Genomic DNA, 25,117 nt, shown 5'->3' with positions numbered 1-25,117 from the left:
ACCAAGACAGGGCTCCATTGAAGCCCTGTCTTCTTCAGGATTGCCCCAACAGGCAATCCACTACTTGACCCTTACCCAGGTGTCACGATGTGGACCCTGGAATGGGACCCCAGTCCATTGTAGATTACTTCCCCAGACAGACTCTATACCCATTTCCAGCTGAGTGAACTGGCATGTGGTAAATGTCTTGTTTTGTCCAAGGACAGAGAGAGGTTAGGCCACTACTGCTTAACCAAATGGTGAAGTACACACCAAAAAGTGTTGTAATTGCAGAACTCTGTAGTCAACTTTGATGTAATTACCCACAAATCAAAATGTTCTGTTTGCAGTATGAGTTCACGTTCATTAGTTATTTTCAATTATAATGTGATTGACAGCTCAAATAAGAAAATCATCTAATTCTATATGGACCCATCTGAGAGTTTGTTTCTTACTACATACTGATGCAAAATCTCAGAATCTGCATGTTTGTGCTGGTTATGTTCGAGTGACGTCACCTTTTTTGGTCTTTTAGGGGTCTCCTGCAGCCAGAAGAGCCTTCGTCCCCCAGTTGCGAAGCGGGAAATTCAACGTTCTACTCACCACCTATGAGTACATTATCAAAGACAAACAAGTACTGGCCAAGGTGAGAGGTGACGTTGTGTAGAGGCACACATGCCGTAACTCGTATATGGTTTTTCTTTGAGATACATGGATGCTGATGATGATTTTGCTCGTTAAGCTTTGGATTTTGCTTGAGGTTTGTGTGTTTTTTCTTTTTTATTTGCTTCTTGGCTCCTAAACTGCACACAGCCTTCTAAAAGTACTGGAATCTGGCCAATCTGACCGCCCCCTGTGGTGCGTCTCAGTGCTTTCTCCTAGGTGTTGCCTGTTTACCTCGTGTCCTCTGTGGCTGTCATGCTGCTATGTCCTCATGTAGTCATGTAGGCTTCCTGCCTGAGGGTCCCGGTGGGTGCTGTAGCTCAGAGAATCCACAAGTGGTGGTTAAAAGGTTTGACTTTGGGTTGAGGCAGCTTGGGTCACGAGGACAGATTGGACACCAAAACTTCCTGATGAGCCCTTTGTGGTTTGGATAGGCATAAACAACCCCAGCAGCTTTGGACTGATGTTGGTTATGCCTCTCCAATATTTCGGTTTCTCTAAAATTGGATTCTGTGCTTATGTACTCTCCTCTTTTCCTTTTCCACCTCCTTACTCCCTCATTTCAACCTCCTCTCCTCAGATTCGTTGGAAATACATGATTGTGGACGAGGGACACCGCATGAAGAATCATCACTGTAAACTGACCCAGGTCCTGAACACCCACTACCTGGCACCACGTCGGGTCCTGCTGACAGGAACGCCACTGCAGAACAAGCTGCCTGAGCTCTGGGCGCTGCTCAACTTTCTCCTCCCGACCATCTTCAAGAGCTGCAGCACTTTTGAACAGTGGTTCAACGCCCCGTTTGCAATGACTGGAGAGAAGGTGCGTGGTGTGAATTTACTTGCACCCCCTTTTCCACTAGTTGTCACATTATACAACTTAAAGTGTTTTGAACACTGACATTTTTGAGGCACCTGCTTCAAAAACTGTCTTGAGTATTTCAAGTCTGTGGAAAAAGTATTCTGAAGCTCTTGTTTTTGACAGTGTTTCAAACATCCAGTCTAGTCACCTTCTGCAGGAATTATTTTAATTACTGCTTTAGGCATGTGAAAAAGTTATTTTTTTTTAATTGGTTCATTTAGGTTCAAGGCTTAAATCATGAATCATTATCTGCAGTGTGCTACTCACTTTGTGTTTTATAACAGTTAACCATTGTTTTGTTTAGTGTTAGTGATTCAAACAGTGAAACATTTTCTGAAACAGTTTGGTGATTTCTTTGTTTTGAAAAACTGAAACATTTTCCAAAGCAACTGTTCAGTTGCCCTACGTTCACGTTAGCTACAAGTGATGGCAACAAGCAGTTGGCTTTGTCGTTTGATGGGCGTTCCTGGGGCGTGCACGCTAACATCTCCATAAGATGTCTTATAAATCACTTGAAAGGTGCTATTTGGTTACAAAAAACAACATTTTTATATATAAAAGTGTTTATTTCTTGCAAAATTTGACCAAATTATGGGAAACAGATTTATAGTGAAATACAGTCGTTTTGAAGCGCTTTTCACCATCTTGAATTACTTGGATTGGCAGTTGTGTCACTTCTGGCCTATTTTGGTCCCGCCTAGCTGGCAGCAGAGCAACTGTTGTCTTGCCACTGAAAAACACTGGCTCTGATTGAAAATGAATGGAAAGTCGTATGCTTGTAGCAAATGTGAGCGTAGGGTAAGTGAGCCAAACATTTAAAACTATTTCTTACAAGTAATTATTTCATTTTCTTTTTTTGATAGTTGAATCATTTTTTTAAGCAATTGGTTAATTTATTTTTCATGCATGTCAAAGTAACGTGATTTTTCTGAAGCAGTTGATTCATTTAGTGTTTTGACCATTTGAAATCTAAAAATATTCATAAACAGTTTTTTATTTAAAATTAATGTTCGAAAAGATTCAAATTGATTATCTTGGGATGAAATAGTTTGTTTTTTAGCTTGTCATAAGGTTAATAGTCTTCTGAAGCAATAGGTTAATTTAGTGTCCTCTGTTTAAAAATAAATATCTGAAGCAGTTGGTTCATTTAGTGCATTGCATATTTTGAATTTTTGAAACTTTATCAAACACATAATTTTTTTTAGTAATTATTCTTTGCTTTCAGGGTTTTGGAAAAGTGTATTTGCGAAGCACCTAGTTAATGTAGTTTCAAGTGTTTCAAACCAATGTATAGTCTGAAGCAACTGACTCATTTAGTATTTGTAATGTTTCAAGACGTTGAAGCAGTTGGCTTGTTTAGTCCAACTTCGTTTCAGAAAACCTTGTTTTTACCATCACTATGTTGATTATTTGCAGCAGGGTTTTAACCATCCGTTACGCTTGTGACACGCGGCAGCACTCAGTAGTAGCTTTGTTACGCGCCAACTCAGTGTTGTGATGATTATTCTTGAAGACTGTGTGAAAATTAGTTGTTTTAACCTCCATCTCTTCACCTCTTTCCAGGTGGATCTAAATGAAGAAGAGACTATCTTGATTATCCGACGCCTCCACAAAGTGCTCCGCCCCTTCCTCTTGCGACGGCTGAAGAAAGAAGTGGAGGCGCAGCTTCCAGAGAAGGTATAGCTCACATTTTGCAGTGCATGAAGCAGATGAACAGAATTACAGATTAGTGATGATTGCTTTTATAATCCTGTGGTTATTATGGTAAATGTGATTGAGTGTTGTGTCTGAAGACTGGCTTCATTTAAGATGATGTCTGAATCTGTGCCCTGTCTGCCTGCAGTTTTTGTTCATTAGTTTTTTCTCTGTGACCCTTCAGGTGGAATATGTCATCAAATGTGACATGTCATCTCTTCAGCGAGTGCTGTACAGGCATATGCAGGCCAAAGGTGTCCTCCTGACTGATGGCTCAGAGAAAGATAAGAAAGTGAGTGCATCAAGGTTTAGTTTAGGGCACCGTTATGATTTAAAAAAAAAAAGTCATAGCAAAGCTCATCTACAGGCTTCGTCTGAAAGTTTGAACCATCTGTACTCCTCTTTTTTCAACAGTATATTTATTGATTTTAGACTTTTAATGCAACAAATGTCATTTTTCCAAACATGAAAAGAATACATATAAATAAAAATATAAAATAAAATTACTCAGTCACTCATCACTCATCTTCAACCGCTTATCCGGGATTGGGTTGCGGGGGCAACAGCTCCAGCAGGGGATCCCAGACTTCCCTTTCCTGTGCCACACTGATCATCTCCAACTGGGGGAGCCTGAGGCGTTCCCAGGCCAGTGTGTGGAGATATAATCTCTACCTAGTGCTGGGTCTTCCCCGGGGTCTCCTCCCAGATGGACATGCCTGGAATACCTCCATAGGGAGGCATCCAGGAGGCATCCTTACCAAATGCCCGAACCACCTCAGTTGGCCCCTTTCAAAGTAAAGGAGCAGTGGCTCTACTCCGAGCTCCCCACAGATGACAGAGCTTCTGGCCTTATCGCTAAGGGAGACACCAGTCACCCTCCTAAGGAAGCCCATTTCGGTCGCTTTTACCCATGATCTTGTTCTTTCGGTCATGACCCAACCCTCATGTCCAGAGGTGAGAGTAGGAGCAAAAATAAAATAAAATAACTTTACATTTTAATTTAAGTGTTATCAGGCATGCTGATACTTTTCAGGTAGTTCACAAATTGTCCCCATATCTTTAAAAAAAAATTCTGTAATTTCCTTTTAGTGGCGAAGATCAATTTTTTAGATAGACTTTGTAACCAATCACGCCTCTCCAGGTGTCTCTGTCATTGCCCACATGTGCGTTGAAGTCCCCCAGCAGAACATTGGAGTCCCCAGTGGTGGGCAGAGATAACCAAAAAATGTACTTAGATAACAGATAATAAGATAACTTTGATAAAGATAAACCGATAAACCACCCAAAAATGTATCGGAAGTTACAGATAATCGATAACCGATAAATTCCGGTGTTGTCTATGGGACATTTGCAGTTACTAAAGAGCTGAAATTGATTTTTAACACGATCGCTTTTGAAAACATCAAAAGTGGTAAAAGACCTGAAGAATAAGCAAGAATGTTTGACCATGTTGCCCCCTGCAGGAAGAAGCACAGACAAATCCTGAGAGCACCCACAAAATCAACTCTTTACTAGTCATAATCATTTTTCTTTCAACATTCTGCTCCTGCTGGAAGCTCTTGTTTACAGCAGCGCTTCCACCACAGAGGCACACCAAGAACAGCCATAAGGCCAGGTCTCTATCAATTTCAACACTCCGGTCAGGCGGAGGTCTTGAAAAATAAAGTCATATTAACTTATGGTTTTTTGAAAATACTGATAGAATAACTCCATTAATGTCAATTCTGTCATTTGTACAAAGTTAAAATATAACATATATCTTTTAATGTTGAATAAGGCACTAATTCTGAGGTTTTGTAACAAACACAGACCGCAAAGCATTCTGGGTAAAAGTGCTAAACAGTGATTGGTTCAGTAATCCATTATATAAACCAACACGTTAATGTGACGTGTGTCGTGTGTTGGTTTAAAGATAAATGTGCTTTTGTAAAATATTCCATTTTTATTTGTGAAAACAGGCATTTTTACGGAGCCCTGGAAGTGTCATCGCAATTGCATGTTTTAAAACTTTTATGATGTTGTAAAACGTGCACTCAATATTAGTAAGTAAGTAAGTAAATTTATTTATATAGTGCTTTTCACAGACATAAGGCCATGTACACACGTTGTCGGGTATTTGTAAAACCGAATATCTTACCCTTTCAGTTTTGGGAAAAAACTTCATCCACACTACGTCGTTTAAAAAAAAAATCCATCCACATCGAACCGTATAAATGTGTTGTAATTAGTCTGCCAAACCTTTGGGTGGCAGTACTGATTAAAATTCTGTCCAATCAGGAGCCTTATTCTCTTGTCGTCACTTCCACAAAAACTAAAAACATGGCACCAACCTCGTTCGTGTGGACTGATGAGTCGGAATTACTTCTAACCGTAGTTTTAGAATACAAAGTTAACATATATGCACACAAAAAGCGACTGGACAATGGACAATACCAACACTTTGAGACCAGCCATGTACCCAGACGTTTAATACTGTCATGAACACTCCTGGCCAGTAGATGGCAGTAGCGGCCTTGAAAAAATGTCAAACAAAATTCCAGATAATCCGTGTCTGCTACATTTAAGATGCGTGGAATTTAACAAATGCAAATACACTAATGTCTATAAACCCAGAGAATATATTCACAAGAGTTTTAGGCACTAGAGTTTAATGCTGTTATCTGTGGACCCTGAACAGAATGTCTGAAATGCATTTGTCCTGTTGTGAACGTCTGAGATTACCTTATGCTACCCATAATGCATTGCTGCCAGGCACAGCATGTGCTCACAAAACCTTAAAAATTAGCACATTACTTAAAAACGAAAACATATATCTGATATTTTCACTTTATAAACTTCAGACATGACAGTAATTTTAAATAAGTTGTCTAAATTGAGTGGTTAAAATTTGAACCATAAGTTAAACATGTATGCCTCTGGATGACTTGGTGACATTGCGATTATATTAGTATGGTGTTAAAGGAAATGACTTTTTTTTGGTCACCAGTTCTCCTTTACTTACAGACTTTAGAGTGGTTTCTGATTGCAAAGGGTAGAACAACATGCTTATTAGGAAACATTTAACAGGTAGGTCTCAACAGCTTTAACAGTTTTAAAAACGTTTTTCACTGTTCAGCTTAGTTTAGTACGTTATCGGTCTAAAAGTTATCGGACGGTAATTCATCGGAAGATAATTAATCCGATGATGGTTTTTAAATTTGTCTAAAAAGATAATCCGATAATGAAAACATTATCTTATCGATTATCGGAAGTGTGCCCACCACTGCTGGTGTTCCATACAGGACTCCATTCGGGGACTCCAAGAAGGCCGAATACTCCAAACTGCTGTTCGGTGCATATGGACAAACAACAGTCAGAGTCCCCCTGCCACCTGAAGGCGCAGGGAGGTGACCCTCTCATCTACTGGGTAAACTCCAACGTAGTGGTGCTCAGTCGGGGACTTGTGAGTATCCCCACACGCGCCTGGCGCCTCACACCCTGAGCAACTCCAGAGAAGAATAGGTTCCAGCCCCTATCAAGGAGAGTGGTTCCGGAGCCGAGGCTGTGCGTGGAGGCGAGGCTCACCAGATCTAACTGGTATCGCTCCACCTCCAGCACAAGCTCCTTCCCCACAGAAAAAAAATGCAGACTGATTGCCAGAAATATCCAGTAAAAAGTCCGGACATCTGTGGTCCACTCATGGACTTTCGTTCATGCGCGCACATGCGAACAAAAAAAAAGTCTGGCTGCAGGCATTAGTTCCTTGTTCTCTGCTCAAACTCTCATATCACAGTTAAAAAAAAGGACAAAAAAGGACATAAGTCCTGAGACAGGACATGTCAACATCAAGTAGAACTCCAGACATCTCCAAATTTGCTTGATGGTTCGTGCGCGCGCGTCTCGCAGTCAAAGGGGGACAGAAAAGAAAAAAATTGTCTGCAGGCAGTTACTTCCTTTCTCTCCAGACTCTCTCATCACAGTTAAAAAAGGACATAAGTCCAGGACATGTCAACATCAAGTAGAACTCCAGACATCTCCATGTTTGCTCAACGATGGTTCATGCGTGCGCGCATCTCGCGGTCAAGGGAGGAAAGATAAACTATAACAGAACTCAGAGCGCAGCCCTGCAGCTCAGCACAGCAACAAGTAGAAGAGAAGTCAGAGTGCACAATCTGTCTGCAGCCAAACTGTGCACTCTGACTTCTCTGTGCAGAGAACCTGCAGGCTGCGTTCTCACCTCCTCTCTGCCCCCTACTGCGCGCACCTGACGCAGATATTCCTGCGTCGTCATGACATCATGACACCACAGGAAGCAACTGGGAGCAGCCCCGGTGTGAAAGGGGCTTAGATCTGAGGCCATGATTCTCAGCAGGAAACCGATGGATTGTCTACTCTTGGTAGGGAATACGGTCTTGCCACAAGTGAAGGAGTTCAAGTACCTCGGGGTACCAGGGGCGGTGTTGCATTCACTCTACCGTACTGTTGTGATGAAAAGGGAGCTGAGCCAAAAGGGGAAGCTCTCGATCTGCTGGTCAGTCTTTGTTCCTACTCTCACCTATGGTCATGAGAGTTGGGTCATGACTGAAAGAACTATATTGTGTGTACAACGGCCCGAAATGGGCTTCCTTAGGAGGGTGGCTGGTGTCTTCCTCAGAGATAGGGTGAGAAGTTCGGTCATCAGTGAGAAGCTCGGAGTAGAGTTGCTGCTCCTTTGCTTTGAAAGGAGCCAGCTGAGGTGGTTTGGGCACCTGGTAAGGATGCCTCCTGGGCGCCTTCCTAGGGAGGTGTTCCAGGCACGTCGACCTGGGAGGAGACCCCGGGAAAGACGCAGGACTAGTTGGAGAGATCATATCTCCACACTGGCCTGAAACGCCTTGGGATCCCCCAGTCAGAGGGGGTCAGTGTGGCACGGGAGAGGGAAGTGTGGGCTCCCCTGCTGGAGCTGTTGCCCCCGCGACCTGATCTTGGATAAGCGGTTGAAGAGGAGTGAGTGAGTGACTTTTTAACCAATGTCCAATTGTCTCTGTACTCTTCCAGGCAGAAGTGACAGAAACTTTAGCTTGAAGTGCACATAAGATTACAGTCTGTTTATTTGCTCCTGACAGTCCAGATATGGATACCAGTGGCATACAGGCAACCTTACTGTGGTAGGATTTGAATAATCTTTGCCTCTACTGGTGGTTGGCTCTTACTGCGGTATTGTACCACTTCCTGTTCCGGAGCACAGCAGCGTTTTGCTGTATCTGTTAGCTGTTTAATCTGCGTAGTTAGATTGATCTAGATAATGATTTGTTTCACAGTGTAATCTTCACGTGCCTTAACTAAAGCCAATCGGAGGTCACTAAAATTAACATTGAATCGGTGTGTAACTTTGCAAAAACAATGTCGGACTCTGTAGTTTTCTCTGGGCCCCTCCCCAATCGGACAGGGAGTTTAGCCGCATGTTCTCCTTGAATTGCTGGCTGTCTGAGTGGTGTCCAAAAAATGAGGTGGGCTTCATAGATAATTGGCAAAGCTTCTGGGGAAAACCTGGTCTTGTTAGGAGAGATGGCATCCATCCCACTTTGGATGGAGCAGCTCTCATTTCTAGAAATCTGGCCAGATTTCTTAAATCCTCCAAACTGTGACTATCCAGGGTTGGAACCAGGAAGCAAAGTTGTAGTCTTACACACCTCTCTGCAGCTTCTCTCCCCCCTGCCATCCCCCCAATACCCCATCCCCGTAGAGACGGTGCCTGCTCCCAGACCACCAACAACCAGTAAAAATCTATTTAAACATAAAAATTCAAAAAGAAAAAAATAATATAGCACCTTCAACTGCACCACAGACTAAAACAGTTAAATGTGGTCTATTAAACATTAGGTCTCTCTCTTCTAAGTCCCTGTTAGTAAATGATATAATAATTGATCAACATATTGATTTATTCTGCCTTACAGAAACCTGGTTACAGCAGGATGAATATGTTAGTTTAAATGAGTCAACACCCTCAAGTCACACTAACTGTCAGAATGCTTGTAGCACGGGCCGAGGGGGAGGATTAGCAGCAATCTTCCACTCCAGCTTATTAATTAATCAAAGACCCAGACAGAGCTTTAATTCATTTGAAAGCTTGACTCTGTCTTGTCCATCCAAATTGGAAGTCCCAAAAAACAGTTTTATTTGTTGTTATCTATCATCCACCTGGTCATTACTGTGAGTTTCTTTGTGAATTTTCTGACCTTTTGTCTGACTTAGTGCTTAGCTCAGATAAGATAATTATAGTGGGCGATTTTAACATCCACACAGATGCTGAGAATGACAGTCTCAACACTGCATTTAATCTATTGTGAGACTCGATTGGCTTTGCTCAAAATGTAAATGAGTCCACCCACCACTTTAATCATACTTTAGATCTTGTTCTGACTTATGGTATGGAAATTGAAGACTTAACAGTATTCCCTGAAAACCCCCTTCTGTCTGATCATTTCTTAATAACATTTACATTTACTCTGATGGACTACCCAGCAGTGGGGAATAAGTTTCATTACAGTAGAAGTCTTTCAGAAAGCGCTGTAACTAGGTTTAAGGATATGAATCCTTCTTTATGTTCTCCAATGCCATATACCAACACAGTGCAGAGGAGCTACCTAAACTCTGTGAGTGAGATAGATTATCTTGTCAATAGCTTTACATCCTCATTGAGGACGACTTTGGATGCTGTAGCTCCTCTGAAAAAGAGAGCCTTAAATCAGAAGTGCCTGACTCCGTGGTATAACTCACAAACTCGCAGCTTAAAGCAGATAACCCGTAAGTTGGAGAGGAAATGGCGTCTCACTAATTTAGAAGATCTTCACTTAGTCTGGAAAAAGAGTCTGTTGCTCTATAAAAAAAGCCCTCCGTAAAGCTAGGACATCTTACTACTCATCACTAATTGAAGAAAATAAGAACAACCCCAGGTTTCTTTTCAGCACTGTAGCCAGGCTGACAAAGATCCAGAGCTAACTATTAGAGAAAAAATTACTCATAACCATCCTCAATGACATATCGTTATCTTTGGCTGCTTTCAGTGATGCTGGTATTTGGTTAGACTCTTTCTCTCCGATTGTTCTGTCTGAGTTATTTTCATTAGTTACTTCCTCCAAACCATCAACATGTCTATTAGACCCCATTCCTACCTGGCTGCTCAAGGAAGCCCTACCATTAATTAATGCTTCGATCTTAAATATGATCAATCTATCTTTATTAGTTGGCTATGTACCACAGGCTTTTAAGGTGGCAGTAATTAAACCATTACTTAAAAAGCCATCACTTGACCCAGCTATCTTAGCTAATTATAGGCCAATCTCCAACTTTCCTTTTCTCAGAAATTCTTGAAAGGGTAGTTGTAAAACAGCTAACTGATCATCTGCAGAGGAATGGTCTATTTGAAGAGTTTCAGTCAGGGTTTAGAATTCATCATAGTACAGAAACAGCATTAGTGAAGGTTACAAATGATCTTCTTATGGCCTCAGACAGTGGACTCATCTCTGTGCTTGTTCTGTTAGACCTCAGTGCTGCTTTTGATACTGTTGACCATAAAATTTTATTACAGAGAATAGAGCATGCCATAGGTATTAAAGGCACTGCGCTGCAGTGGTTTGAATCATATTTATCTAATAGATTACAATTTGTTCATGTAAATGGTCTTCACAGATTAATGTTAATTATGGAGTTCCACAAGGTTCTGTGCTAGGACCAATTTTATTCACTTTATACATGCTTCCCTTAGGCAGTATTATTAGACAGCATTGCTTAAATTTTTATTGTTACACAGATGATACCCAGCTTTATCTATCCATGAAGCCAGAGGACACACACCAATTAGTTAAACTGCAGGAATGTCTTACAGACATAAAGACATGGATGACCTCTAATTTCCTGCTTTTAAATTCAGATAAAACTGAAGTTATTGTACTTGGCCCCACAAATCTTACAAACATGGTGTCTAACCAGATCCTTACTCTGGATGACATTACCCTGACCTCTAGTAATACTGTGAGAAATCTTGGAGTCATTTTTGATCAGGATATGTCCTTCAATGCGCATATTAAGCAAATATGTAGGACTTCTTTTTTTCATTTGCGCAATATCTCTAAAATTAGAAAGGTCTTGTCTCAGAGTGATGCTGAAAAACTAATTCATGCATTTATTTCCTCTAGGCTGGACTATTGTAATTCATTATTATCACGTTGTCCTAAAAGTTCCCTGAAAAGCCTTCAGTTAATTCAAAATGCTGCAGCTAGAGTACTGACAGGGACTAGAAGGAGAGAGCATATTTCACCCATATTGGCCTCTCTTCATTGGCTTCCTGTTAATTCTAGAATAGAATTTAAAATTCTTCTTCTTACTTATAAGGTTTTGAATAATCAGGTCCCATCTTATCTTAGGGACCGCATAGTACCATACCACCCCAATAGAGCGCTTTTTGCTAAAGCTTATAATTAGGGCTGGATCAGGTGACCCTGAACCATCCCTTAGTTATGCTGCTATAGACTTAGACTGCTGGGAGGTTCCCATGATGCACTGAGTGTTTCTTTCTCTTTTTGCTCTGTATGCACCACTCTGCATTTAATCATTAGTGATTGATCTCCGCTCCCCTCCACAGTATGTCTTTTTCCTGGTTCTCTCCCTCAGCCCCAACCAGTCCCAGCAGAAGACTGCCCCTCCTTGAGCCTGGTTCTGCTGGAGGTTTCTTCCTGTTAAAAAGGAGTTTTTCCTTCCCACTGTCGCCAAGTGCTTGCTCACAGGGGGTCGTTTTGACCGTTGGGGTTTTTCCCTAATTATTGTATGGCTTTGCCTTACAATATAAAGTGCCTTGGGGCAACTGTTTGTTGTGATTTGGCGCTATATAAATAAAATTGATTTGATTTAGTATCAGAAACACTCTGTGCCAGACTTTCCCAGAACTCTTCAATTTTAGACCAGCTCCATAGACAGTGATACAATGCACCTCCTTCTAACCTATATTGAATACAAAGATATGAAGGAATGTAACAAATATGGAGTTCTGTATGTGTGCAGGATCCATTTAAACTGTGTCTGTTGAAGGTCTATCTAGTGCAAATCTGAAGGGATCTGCTCTTTTTATGACTGTAAAAAGAGCCATACTGGATGTTTAGTGTTTTTCCTACCCTCCAGACTAGCAGTAATTTCTGTTCATTCAGGTATTAAGCTATTTTGCTATTAACAAGCACCATTGGCCTTAGTGTCCACCAGGACCCTGCGATTACACGGACCAGAATTGGAGGAGCACTAGTCCTCACCTGCATCCATCAGAAGAACCACAAATGTGAGAGCTGAATGAAGTGACATAATTTTAGCATTTTTTTCATATAATTAATTGCGGAAGGATCTGGGATGGTCTGTTCACGTGATGTGGTGAAGAATGGATTTCACATCCATCTGCATTTTCAGGAAAATTCTGTCATCACATGCTGTATGTTTGTCTTACTGTCTTTATTTTGTGTTCAGGGTAAAGGAGGTACGAAGACGCTGATGAACACCATCATGCAGCTGAGGAAGATCTGTAACCACCCTTACATGTTCCAGCAAATTGAGGTGAAACCCACGAGTTCCATATAGAAACAGTTTGTCTACATGTGTTCGTCTTTCAGAATGAGACATTCTGCTGGAATATTCAGACCACATGTAAAAAGCATTTAATCTATGTTGCTGCAGCCCTGCTAGCACTGGAATAGTTTTACATGGGGATGTGGGGTCATGTAATTACTACCAGATTTTCTTAGTCCTTCTAGTTCCAGCTGAATGCACAGTTTGTCATTTGTACAGATTTTGCACTTTCATGTAAGTAAAGATTCCAGAATTTTTTTTATAAACCTAATCCAGTCTGAGTAGGGCTTCTGTTTGTATATCTTGTCTTTTTGGAGGCTTAATTGTTACTTAAATAAGTCAAACTAGATTGTGACTGTTCAAAATATGTATATGACACTATTGTAATTTCTATTGAATTCTTTATTTCCCTTTTTTCAGGAATCGTTCTCTGAACACTTGGGATTCTCAGGAGGTATAGTTCAGGGGTAAGTGCTAAATCATCTCATCTAAAAAATGTGTCTTCTTGATAATTAAAAATTACAAATTAAAAGATTGACAGTGATTTTGAATAATTAATTGTTTCAGCTTTAATGATCACATCTTCCCTCCTTTCTGTCAGTGCTGATCTTTATCGGGCATCAGGAAAGTTTGAGGTGTTGGATCGTATTCTGCCCAAGCTCAGAGCTACAAACCACAAAGTGCTGCTCTTCTGTCAGATGACCTCACTCATGACCATTATGGAAGACTACTTTGCCTACCGGAACTTCAAGTATTTACGTCTAGATGGTGAGGACATTTTGCTTCTGAAATGCATTTCTAATATCTTAGACAGTAATCTTATGTTTTCATAATACCTTTTTAAATGGGTGCCATTTTTCTCTTGCCTGTTTTGATTTTATGGTCTTGTCTTTGCCCATCTCGCTTTCTTTTCAGGCACCACAAAGGCTGAAGATAGAGGAATGCTACTGAAGACATTCAATGATCCAGAGTCTGAGTACTTCATTTTCCTTCTTAGTACTCGTGCTGGAGGCCTCGGGCTCAACCTTCAGTCTGCTGACACTGTGGTCATATTTGACTCTGACTGGAACCCGCACCAGGTACAAAGGATGTTTGTTGAGATGCACAGAAGATGCTGTGAAAAGCTTGACTCAACACGTCTTCAGGGGGCTTCATCTATCTTTGGCAGTCATGTGATAGTTTGAAAAACTAATGCAGTGTTCTGCCGGAGTTCTTTTTTCCCAAGTTACTCTCCAGACTTCTGTTTACATCTTTTTGATTAAGGTCCAGATTTAATGCAATGATGTGAAATACCTTTTCATAGTAGAAATATTGTCTTAACCTAGAGATCAAATATGTTTATTCAAAAATACCCCTTTGACACTGGGGTAGAAGTAAGACCTAAGTACTTCTCCCAGGATATTGTAGCAGGAAGTGGATGAGAGTCTACAGCTTCAGTCCATTGCAGGTTACTTCCCCAACCAAGGCCCAAGGTACCCATCTACAGCCGGGTGGACTGGGAAGTGTCTTGTCCAAGGACACAGACAGGTAGTATGACTGTGAGTCAAACCCAGATCTACGTATTGCTAACCTAAATCCTATCCCACTAAGATACCTGCTGTGCTGCAAAAATATCATGTTGACACTGGGGTAGAAATAATACATCCTTGTTCATCAAGTGTGAACAAGGTGAGATTGTAACCTCCACAAACTCAGGACAGAAACTTGGGGCTCACTACAACACCAACTACTAGGTAAGGTCAGGTATGGAGGCATGTTACAGTGCTGTGTGTGGCTGAGTCCACAACAACACGGAACTACCTTGGGTCCCGGATGGCAGCCACGCAGGCAGACAACAGGTCCATCTCCAACTATCGAAAGTAACCATCTATCTGCTGCAGTCAGATGAAATGTGACTGTTCACATGTTCTTGTCCACTCGCTGGGATCCTTAACAGTGAGGCACCTGTGTGCTGGCTCATGCCCACAGAAAAGCTCCACATGGACAAAATGTCATACCTGATGTTCCCTCACAATGTAAGTAATACTCCTTTTCTGAGTCTCCCAGATGAAACATTTGTTTGACACAAAGTCACTCCAGTGGTCATGGCAGTCCCTCAGGGGTGAGGAAGATTGTTTCTTGGTCAGTTCCTGGACTTGATGGTGGAATTCTATATCCACGACTGATCCAGAGACGCCTGTGCTTTGGGTTGTTTAATGTGTGAATGTCATTGCATGCCGACAGACACGCTGTCCTTAGCAGACCCTTAGCCTGGTCCAATGGCTGGGAAATCCCAAATCATCTGTGTCTGAGGACCTGCTTCAGTCTTCATCCGCCTTCACCGCCTTTGGGTTACAAACCATCACCTCCTATGCCTTATCTGCTGTTGAGGACATCTTTACGCCATTAGTCCTCTCGTGTTCAGAGTTCCTTTTGGGTCTTCGTGGTTACCGTACCAGACATGGCACCTACAAGGCCCCACTGTATTTCATTCCAACAGCCAATCTGCTGTTTGATCCATTACCCAGGTGCCACATTTTTTGAATTTTGACACCCTCAATCCACTGGTACCCCTGGAGTGGTACCCCCTGAAGACCCCTAGAACCTAAGACAACCAGTTGTCAGACTACCAGAAAAGGACAAATAATTATAGACAGCAACTCTAAAGGGATAAGAATAGGCCCATCTTGGACTGACCAGCATGTGTTCACCCACTACCTAAGTCTCTGAAGCTACAGTGAGTTCAGACATTACAACAGATTGTTGTCATTGTGCATTATCATGTTTCCATGTGAGAATATCCTTTCTTAATATGCACGGTGTGTATTCTTGTTGTGTTGCTGTTACATGTTCTCTGCCCTGGACTTCTCTCTAGGACCTGCAGGCTCAGGACAGAGCTCACCGGATTGGTCAGCAGAACGAGGTGCGTGTGCTTCGACTGTGCACAGTCAACAGTGTTGAGGAGAAGATCTTGGCCGCCGCCAAATATAAACTGAATGTTGACCAGAAGGTCATCCAGGCCGGCATGTTTGACCAGAAGTCCTCCAGTCATGAGCGTAGGGCCTTCCTGCAGGCCATTCTGGAGCATGAGGAGCAAGATGAGGTCTGGGTTCAAGGAGTGTGTCGACACATGGATGTGTGTGCATGCACTAGCACCACCCTGCAGCACAATTTTAAAGAATTTGCGTTTGTATTCTGTGTTTGCCATGTTGTACTTGTATTGTCTTCAGGAGGAGGATGAGGTTCCAGATGATGAGACCGTTAACCAGATGATAGCCAGAAGTGAGGAGGAGTTTGATCAGTTTATGGTGAGTGTTTGTGAACATCTGCTGAAATACTTTTCTGTTTGCCTTTATTAAGTCCTCAAAGTTATGGGCTGAAGGAAAATGCTGTCAACTTATCACTTTCTTTTTGTCCTCTGCCAGCGTATGGACCTGGATCGAAGACGCGAGGAGGCGCGTAACCCACGGCGTAAACCTCGTCTCATGGAGGAAGACGAGCTGCCCACTTGGATCATGAAGGATGATGCTGAGGTGGAACGACTGACCTGCGAGGAGGAGGAAGAGAAAATGTTTGGACGTGGTTCTCGACAGAGAAAGGAGGTGGACTACAGTGACTCACTGACCGAGAAACAGTGGCTCAAGGTTATTAGCCGAACATGCTGTTGGCAGAAAAGAGAACAGGAAGACAGGTGTACTGTTACATGGATGTGGGAGCTGACAACGTGGATATTATTTTAAACCAAAGCAAAATTTGCCTCCTTCAATCAGTGGGTCATTTTCTTTAACTTCTTTCACATTCTTGCTATTTTTGTGTCTCTACATTCAAACTTTAAGCAGGCGATAGAGGAAGGCACACTGGAGGAAATGGAGGAAGAGGTGCGTCACAAAAAGACCACCCGGAAGAGGAGGAGAGACCGCGACCTGGATCTGCCCGGCCCCTCGTCCTCATTGGGAGGACGTGGACGCGGAGACAAAGACGAAGATGGGAAAAGGCAGCGGAAGAGAGGACGACCGCCGGTTGAAAAAATCTCTCCAAACCCTCCCGGACTCACAAAAAAGATGAAGAAAATCGTAGATGCCGTCATCAAGTACAAAGACAGGTGGGAAAACTCCGCTCACGCTGATTACATGCACAAAGTGAGTCAGCTAAAATCATCTGTTTTGGGGTGCGTACTGGTTACTACGGTTTGGTCCGTAAATATTTGGCTAATAACAAAATATTGGGGTTTCAAAAATTCATCAGTAAAATCAATGAAGTCTGTCGTTAAAAGTGTAGTCAAGAAATGTCATTATTGATTAGTTTGGGTTTATGATGCGATATACAAAATGCTCCACCAATCCAGATAAAAATAAATTCATAATTGTACTTGTATATTATAGTGTGCATTTGCAGCCCTACTTTACACCGGGTGCAAAGCCCAGTTGTTTATGCCCTACACCCAAAATAACACAATCAGGTGTGGTTAGACTAAGATCTGGCGCATTGATTTCGTCCAACACCAGAGAGTGTTTGCACCTTAGACCATCAAAACACCTGGTTGAAAGTGCAGTGTTGCACAAAATTGCACCAGACTCATGGGCTTTGATTAAAGCTTCGTAACACGTGTATGTATTCTGCCTACCTGCACACATCATCACCACTCGCCAGTGGTGGGCACAGCTAACAAAACGTTAGCTTCGATAACCATTAATCCGATAACTGAAAAGTTATCTTTTATGACGTTAAACCGATAAACTGCTAAAACAATTTATCTTTATTACAGATAACCAATAACTTTTAGTATTTTAGTACATCAAATTACACTGTCAGCTTCTGATAAACCAGTTTCACTTTCACTTTTCGCTGCTGGGTAAATTCAAAGATCACAAAAACATAAGAATGCACGAAAATGAATGAATAAAAAAATAAAACCCCAAACACTGTCATCATCTTTCAAAAGCAGTAAAACAGTATTAGAAGTCACAGTTATCTCGGTATTAGATACTCCGTCATTTACAAGCTAAAAGCTGCTGCTTTTTTCGCATGCTTTGAACCCTACGGCTTAAACAACCGAAATACATTCATTAATGCATTGATTGGCAGAGTAAAAGACATGTAGTAAATATAAATTCTTAACTGTTAGTTTCAGTGGAATTCATCTGAATAAATAATCCACATAAAGCGTCCTTTTTAAAAAAAATCTAAAACAGTGTCTAAACGTGAAGAAAAGCCCCTCTGTACACAGCTGCGCCGTGAGAGCTCCTTTCCCCCACTGAGTCTTGGTGATTAAATTATACCGTCATCCACAAAGAAATAAAATAACATAATGTTAAAATTAGTCCGTTTTGTTTTTGTGTCGAGCGGACGAGTCACTGTTACATCCAAAGTGAACCTGAACTACACTACCCACAATGCTCCCTGCGTCAACCGGCCAATCACATTTTGCACTTAATGATGTCCTCAGCAAGCGACAGGCAGCCAGTCTGCCACAAACACACAACAGACGGGCTAAAATGTTTGCTTTTAGGGTTTACAAATGGTTTTGACTGTTAAACTTTGCTCACTTTACCAGCAAAAAAAAATGTTATCGGACTGAAAGTTATTGGAACTAAATTTATCTGAAGATAATTGGTCCGATGATGGTTTTAAAACTTATCTGAAAAGCTAGCAAAAACATTAGCTTCGATAATTAGCTGTTTTCGGATTAGCTGAACTGTGCCCACCACTGCCACTCACCTGCATCATGGCCGATGCAGAGAAACAAAAAAAGAAAATGCTGCAGAATAAACATTCAGGAATGTAATTCTCAACTTGCAGCACCAGTGGGCGCCAGCTGAGTGAAGTGTTCATCCAGCTGCCTTCTCGCAAAGAACTACCAGAGTACTATGAATTGATCCGCAAACCTGTAGACTTCAGGAAGATCAAGGTAACATGAAAAAAACGCACAAACAGTAACTTCAGTGTTTGCAGTTTACAGCTGTAAATGCCCAGTGTGTTGTGTAGCTATGTAGACATACTGCTGTCCCTGTCGACATTATCCCTTCAGGAGAAGATTCGAAGTCACCGTTACCGTAGTCTGGGTGACCTGGAGAGAGACGTTATGCTGCTTTTCCAGAACGCTCAGACCTTCAACCTGGAAGGCTCACTGGTAAGACCTGCTGCATGCAGGTCTCGCTCTCCTTAAACACAAAAACAGCTACTGGTAGACATGCGTGTAACAAGTAGCACACAGGTTTAATTAACTATATTACTGCTAATTTAACTGATGTTAACTGTGTTAACATCATTATTGACTCATCATACAAGGACTGACACCAGTTTAATAGCCCTTCTGAGTTAGTAGGCAAATATTTACAGTTTTACCAAATCCCGGAGAAGTGAAGAACTTCAGTGGTGGTGGTGATGGTGATGGGGGTTGATTAATGTCACATTGCCTTTGTGTGAACAGATATATGAGGACTCCATCGTGCTGCAGTCAGTGTTCACCAGTTTGAGGCAGAAGGTCGAGAAGGAGGAGGAAAGCGAGGGGGAGGAGAGTGAGGAAGAGGAGGAGGAGCAGGAGGAAGGATCAGAGTCTGAATGTACGTTTGTATCATGAGGGCAATTAACCAGATCTGTCCTGAAGGACCAGTAGCTCCTGCTGAGTGACTGCTGTCGAGTAGGGCGACAGGTGTTTGGTATTTTGGCCATTCATTTGCATGTGAAGCTCTCCTTATTTGACCATGAAAAAGTTGGTCCTGGTCAGCGCCCTCTGAGCTCTCACAATGAAATACTTTTTCATGCATCATATTTCGGTGTTTATAATGTAAACATGAACTCCCCCGTGTGTGTGTTTATGTTCAGCTCGCTCTGTCAAAGTGAAGATCCGTTTGGGAAGGAAGGAGAAGGGGGGAGAGCGGGGGAAAGGGCGCAGTAGAAGAACAGGACGAACTAGAGCCAAACCTGTTGTAAGTGACGATGACTCCGAGGAAGAGCAAGAAGAGGTAACTACGCGTGTGTGTGTGTGTGTGTGTGTGTGTGTGTGTGTGTGTGTGTGTGTGTGTGTGTCCAGTTTGAGTTTTAGACTCAAACATTTTTGAAAAACATCTTCTTACCGTCATAGTTTTGTAAAGAATACAGAGTCCACTTGTCTCATAGTCTTCATCAGTGTTGTTAAATCAGCTCTCTCTGTAACATCACTGTATTGTTTACTGTATTATAACTAAATGGTCCAGTATACTTAAGAAAGGAACAAAATCTTGACCCAAAACACCTTGTATGGTCCCAGTTGTGGTGAATCTTTCTCGACTGCAGGTCAGGTTTTGGAGCATGCACTGATACCTTGCCTTGTTGACTCCTCCACACCATAGTATCACTCTGGGTCTGAATCCGTCCACCTCCACCTCTCAGAACAATCTGCCTATCTGCTTCCATCAGGCGGGTGTCCCCTTGGCCTTTTCTTCTGATTCAGATGGAGAAGAACAAATGCCTTACCTTACCAAATGCACCACATATGCAAAAATATCATAGCTAATGTATTGATTGATTGAAGATTTATTTTGAGCATAACAAATGGAAAAAATAAAACAAGCAACGTAAAATTAAAGTTAGTTCATAAAGGAGTGAGAAGAAGTCAAACATATCAAAACCCACCCCTTCTCCCTGTATAATGATTTCTATATCAATCCCTGTTTCCTTAAAAATAGTACTGTTGACAGTCATGACAATAATACTAATAACAACAGCAACAACAATAATAATAATAATAGTAACAATAATAATGATACAATGATACAATACAATTTTAGAAAAAGACAAAGATAAAAAGATCCCGACAAAACAAAACACAACAGAAAAGTTAGACTGTTGAATGTTTGGACACGGCTTTAACTCCTCATTCATACTGTTCCACAGTCTTACCCCACAGAATGAAATGCAGAATTATTTCTTGTTTGTGCAGATTTTGTTAATTTTGATGAATGTTCCTTCTCTATGCAAGTGATGCTCATTGTTTTAGATTCTGTAAGTATCCAGTCATTTGACAGTCATTCCAACGGTACCCAAGGATCTTGCAAAGACACGTAGTACCAAAGACATCCAGTCGTCTTCTTAGTTCACTGGTTTGCGTCCAAGTCTCACAGCCTTACAGGAAGCAACAGCACCCTAAAGACTTGGGACATTTGTTCTCCTGTAAAGGTGTCGGCTTCGTTAAACACTTCTGTCCAGTGATCTCATGACTTCGTGAGCTCTTCTCCGGCATCTCCAAATCTCAGAAGCTGAGATTCCAGTGACATGAACATCGCTGCCAAAATAAGCAAATCTCTCTGCAAGTTCAATGCTTCTGATGGCAAGGTCCAGGGATTCATTGAAAATCTAGAAATTAGTCTTGATCCAGGGTAGTCACTAACCTAGACTCTCCGATTCTTCACTCAGCTTCTTAAGTGCTGTAAATGTTGTATATAGGAATCATTCTGTCTGTGTGCTTGACTTTCTCTCTCTGTCCATTTGTCCAGCTGTCCATAAAACCTGTAAGTGAAACTGGCAAATGGATTTCTTCAAAACTTTACACAGTGATGCTACATCGTACTGTATGTTCCTTTTATACATCATATTTAGGGATGTCACTATCCATTTCTCCTCACCGCATATAGTCACATCCAGGCCTCTTTTGGAGGCATGTTATTTTGAAGAGATTTACAGACAGCTGTTCTTCTGGTTGTGCTCTTACTGGGAAAGCCAGTGTTAAAAATATTCATCCAATAAGTGCAAACCAGACTGGACTGGACAAACTAAGTAACAAATAATAACTACATACCTGCAACACAGCTGCGTTCCACTAATTTTACATCACCTGAAGCGGCACATGGTAATCACATAGAACATCATCCTGCTGTCCGATACTACTTTGGGCTTCACAGCGCTTCGTAACCTTTGGTAATTCAAAGTTCTACATGACAGTCATTAAAGGTTGGATTGCCATCATCACCTTTGTGTTTCTTGATTCTTTCATTTGTCCAGTCACAGTCAATAAACCGGTAAGCGTGGACTTCGCTAGCAGTGCTAGCTGTCCTGTTGACATTGCTAACCTGACATTGCTTCCTCTCCAAGCTTTTCATGGTTGCACTCTTGCTAATTGGATTAATTTGCATGGCTTTCTTGTAGATATGTAAAAATAAAACATGGACATCAAGCTTTGTAGACAATGGCACCAGAAATTCAGCTGACTGAAAAAGCGAACGTTGATGAAGCAATGCATTCTGGGTGGGTTTCCCTATATGCAGTCAGGAGAAGTGATGTGATCTTAATCTTAAGCGATGTATCTGATCCCTCCCAAAGAAGCGTATAAGTGTTATGAAATCAACTTATCTCACACTTTTAGGAGGAATTTCTTGAAACTTGGTGCAAGTCCTTGTTATAGGTTGGTAATGTGCATATTATCATATTGATCAAGTTGGGCTCATTTTACCAGAGTTTTTATGGCCCTTGATTAATACATCTAGACTTTGTCAGTTTCATGAGTATGTGCCTGCATTCTGAAATCAATTTCTCACATTTGTAGGAGGAATTTTGTCAAACTTGGTACAAGTCCTTGTTATAGGTTGGTAATACACATATTGTAATATTGTACAAGATTGACACATTTTGACGGAGTTCTGGCCCTTGATTAACAAATCTAGATACCGCCTGTTTCATGAGTTGGTGTCTGAATTCTGAAATCAACTATCACATACCTTGAAATGACACTAGAATGTAGAAAGCACCTGTACCAAAGCATCATTTGTCAGCGGGGGATATTGTGCTCTCAGAGCACTCTTGTTTTGTTGGGCAGACGGGCTATAAATAAGTCTTTGAATTGAGACAGATGTGATCATTCCTGGGTGGAAAACTCTTATGATAAATGGACTGCATTTATATAGCGCCATCTGCATCAGAAGCTCAAGGCACTTTAGAATTATGCCGTGCATTCACACACACACACCTATGCTGGGGTGCTGCCATACAAAGCGCCCATTACAAACCGAGAGCAACTTTGGGATTAAAGACCTTGCTGAAGGCCCCTTAATGATTTTTCCAGTCTGGCTGGGTTTTGAACCGAGGATCCTCTGGTCTGAACCCCAACGCTTAACCACTAGACCATCACCTTCAATGCCAAATCCTTATGTGGATTTAGCATGTTCTTCCTGAGCGCTCCCACAGAGACATGCGTGTTGGCTTAACTGTGGCTGTCTGTCTGTGTTAAATGTTAACTTTTGACTTTTTTGTATTCTCATGGATACTAGTTGTGTGAACAAGTGAATGAAAACAGTTGTGTGTAGAAATCCCAAGATTATCTCTTTGTGAGTTGTGCATGAACAGACATTCAAGTGTGTGTGTGTGTGTGCGTGCGTGCGTGCGTGTGCGTGCTTTAAATGTTTAAACTCTTTCTGTTTTTCTGTGATTTTTGTTTTCCAGGAACGTTCGCCCAGTGCGACTGATGAGGAATCCTGAGTTGTACCAGCGCCACAACTGTGGCTTAAAGGGACATTCCACAAAAATGAAGCCCCACACTTATACATACAGTAAATACACTGTGCCTGTCGGCTCCGCCCACCTTCAGTCAAATGCAGATGCGACTTTCCACTTTACATAACGCACAGTACAGATTGTCTTTGTACAAAGGCAAACTCACATCAAACAGTTTTGCTGTTTCCAATTTTTAAACTGTCTTAATTCAAAGTGATAAGGTGAGATTTTATCTTTTATGTTAATTTTTGAGTGCAAGTTAGGAGAGTCTTTGGACCAGTTTGCGGACTTTGTGAATTTGCACTTTTTAAAACTGTTTACAAAATTCTGTTTATCACTTAAAAACACTACAAAATAGTTCCTCGGTTAAATTCAGGGCAACTAGGTTGAGTGTACGTGCACCCTGAGGCTCCATAGAATCAGTCATCAATATCATTTTATTGCATGAGTTGTGCAGCTAACATCTCACTGTGTTTTTCCACCGGAATGTACCATCTCACCTCGACTCTACTCCTGTTTGGTACCACATGCTTCCTTTTCATCTGTCAACTGTAGAACCCCAAACCCATCATAGCGATATCGCATTAAACTGCCGTGGCGTTACCTTCAACGGAAAGCGTAAAAGACCAGTGAATGAAGTGTCTTTATTTCAAATGCATAAAAACAATTTATATACATGTTAAATGATCGCAAAAAGACACAATAGAAATAATAATACTACAAATATCAACATAAAATGTCAAATTCCACGTTTGAAGAAGTAATCGTCAATGTTTTCACATCACCTTTTGATATCGCCTTTGGTACTGCAAAGGAGGTGATAGCAAAAACAGGACCAGGTACTTACTGGGTACCTGGTTTGTCGAATCGAGCAGGTACCATGCAGTGGAAAAGTACCATAACTTAAAAGCAGCTGTTCTGTCTGCTCCACTGGTGGTGTTCTTTTTTTTCTTCTTCTTCATCTTTTTTCTATTTTGTAGTTTTGACTGTAAGTAGAATGTGTTAATCAAATGTGTTGATCAAAAGTTATTATTAAGCTATACTTCAGGGTCCAACTATAACTTTCAATAGTTAGAGACATTACAGAAACATTTATTTTAAAATATTACATTATCAGCATCCATCTTAAAATTGAACCTGGACTTTCTTGATCCCACGCCGGCACAGCCGCCAAGTTTCACTGAAACTCCTTCAAGTCTTTTTGCGATATCCTGCTATCAGAGGAACCAGGCCAAACAATTGCCTCCTTGGTGATGGTAATGATGCTTGATTATTGTTAGTAAGCACACTCTATGATCATGTTTTGTTTCCTGCACTCAGAAAACATAATGTCAATTATTCAGAAACAAAAAGGTGGAAAAAGGGAGTCAGCAGGTGAGCAAGAGATGGTCAGTAGCTTTTTGTGTTCCAGCGACAGAAGGAGCGCCACCAGGAGGACTTTGAGTGAAAATGATTTGAATAAAGTCTGACTGGTGTTGCACTGCTGCTATTGGAGTGTCTCCTGTGGAACCCGAATGTGAGATGTGCAACAGGTGCATGTCGCACTTGAAGATACTGGATGCATTTAGTTTTAGATGAGGACTAGTTACATTAACTCCCTTTACACAGGGACGGGGTCTGTTCAGAGTTCCATTGTGTAGTCAAGAAATCACATCGAACACCGCATGATGTCAATGAGGCGCTCAGCTGCCCCAGGACCTTACAAGAAGGTCCTGTCGGTATCCTCTCATAAACCACCATGATCACATTGGTCAGCGTAAAGTATGAAACGGCTCCTAATTTCTGCAAAAGAGTCGTCAAGCCCGGAAGACGCACACATACAACACATTCCACCCAAAAACACCTCACAGATCACCCTATGACCGCCCCGCAGACGCACAATGACTGTGGTGTTGTGACCATAGCAAC

General features: G+C 41.6%; 1 protein-coding gene across 6 annotated transcripts in view; it reads left to right on the top strand.

Annotated features, from left to right (window-relative positions):
• LOC117527158 (transcription activator BRG1) overlaps positions 1–24,445 on the top strand; it is a 60,285-nt gene extending 35,840 nt beyond the window's left edge. For 2 of the 6 annotated variants that reach the window (XM_034189382.1, XM_034189383.1), the window contains exons 18-34: positions 515–625; positions 1,223–1,465; positions 3,068–3,181; positions 3,384–3,491; positions 12,668–12,754; positions 13,187–13,233; positions 13,368–13,534; positions 13,682–13,845; positions 15,621–15,881; positions 15,976–16,053; positions 16,171–16,389; positions 16,582–16,847; positions 18,545–18,653; positions 18,774–18,875; positions 19,176–19,308; positions 19,571–19,710; positions 23,159–24,445. In XM_034189382.1, coding sequence (XP_034045273.1) covers positions 515–625; positions 1,223–1,465; positions 3,068–3,181; positions 3,384–3,491; positions 12,668–12,754; positions 13,187–13,233; positions 13,368–13,534; positions 13,682–13,845; positions 15,621–15,881; positions 15,976–16,053; positions 16,171–16,389; positions 16,582–16,847; positions 18,545–18,653; positions 18,774–18,875; positions 19,176–19,308; positions 19,571–19,710; positions 23,159–23,194 — 2,385 coding nt within the window. In that variant the 3' untranslated portion in view covers positions 23,195–24,445. Of the gene's footprint in view, positions 1–514; positions 626–1,222; positions 1,466–3,067; positions 3,182–3,383; positions 3,492–12,667; positions 12,755–13,186; positions 13,234–13,367; positions 13,535–13,681; positions 13,846–15,620; positions 15,882–15,975; positions 16,054–16,170; positions 16,433–16,485; positions 16,848–18,544; positions 18,654–18,773; positions 18,876–19,175; positions 19,398–19,570; positions 19,711–23,158 lie in introns of those variants that run through there. The other 4 variants (XM_034189384.1, XR_004565455.1, XM_034189386.1 and 1 more) reach the window with 4 other exon arrangements.
• The last annotated feature ends 672 nt before the right edge of the window (positions 24,446–25,117 follow it).

The sequence above is a fragment of the Thalassophryne amazonica genome, chromosome 15 (assembly GCF_902500255.1).
Source record: "Thalassophryne amazonica chromosome 15, fThaAma1.1, whole genome shotgun sequence".
NCBI lineage: Eukaryota > Metazoa > Chordata > Actinopteri > Batrachoidiformes > Batrachoididae > Thalassophryne > Thalassophryne amazonica.
The sequence above is the reverse complement of the archived record's forward strand: the minus strand, read 5'-3'. Positions and strand labels throughout refer to the sequence as shown.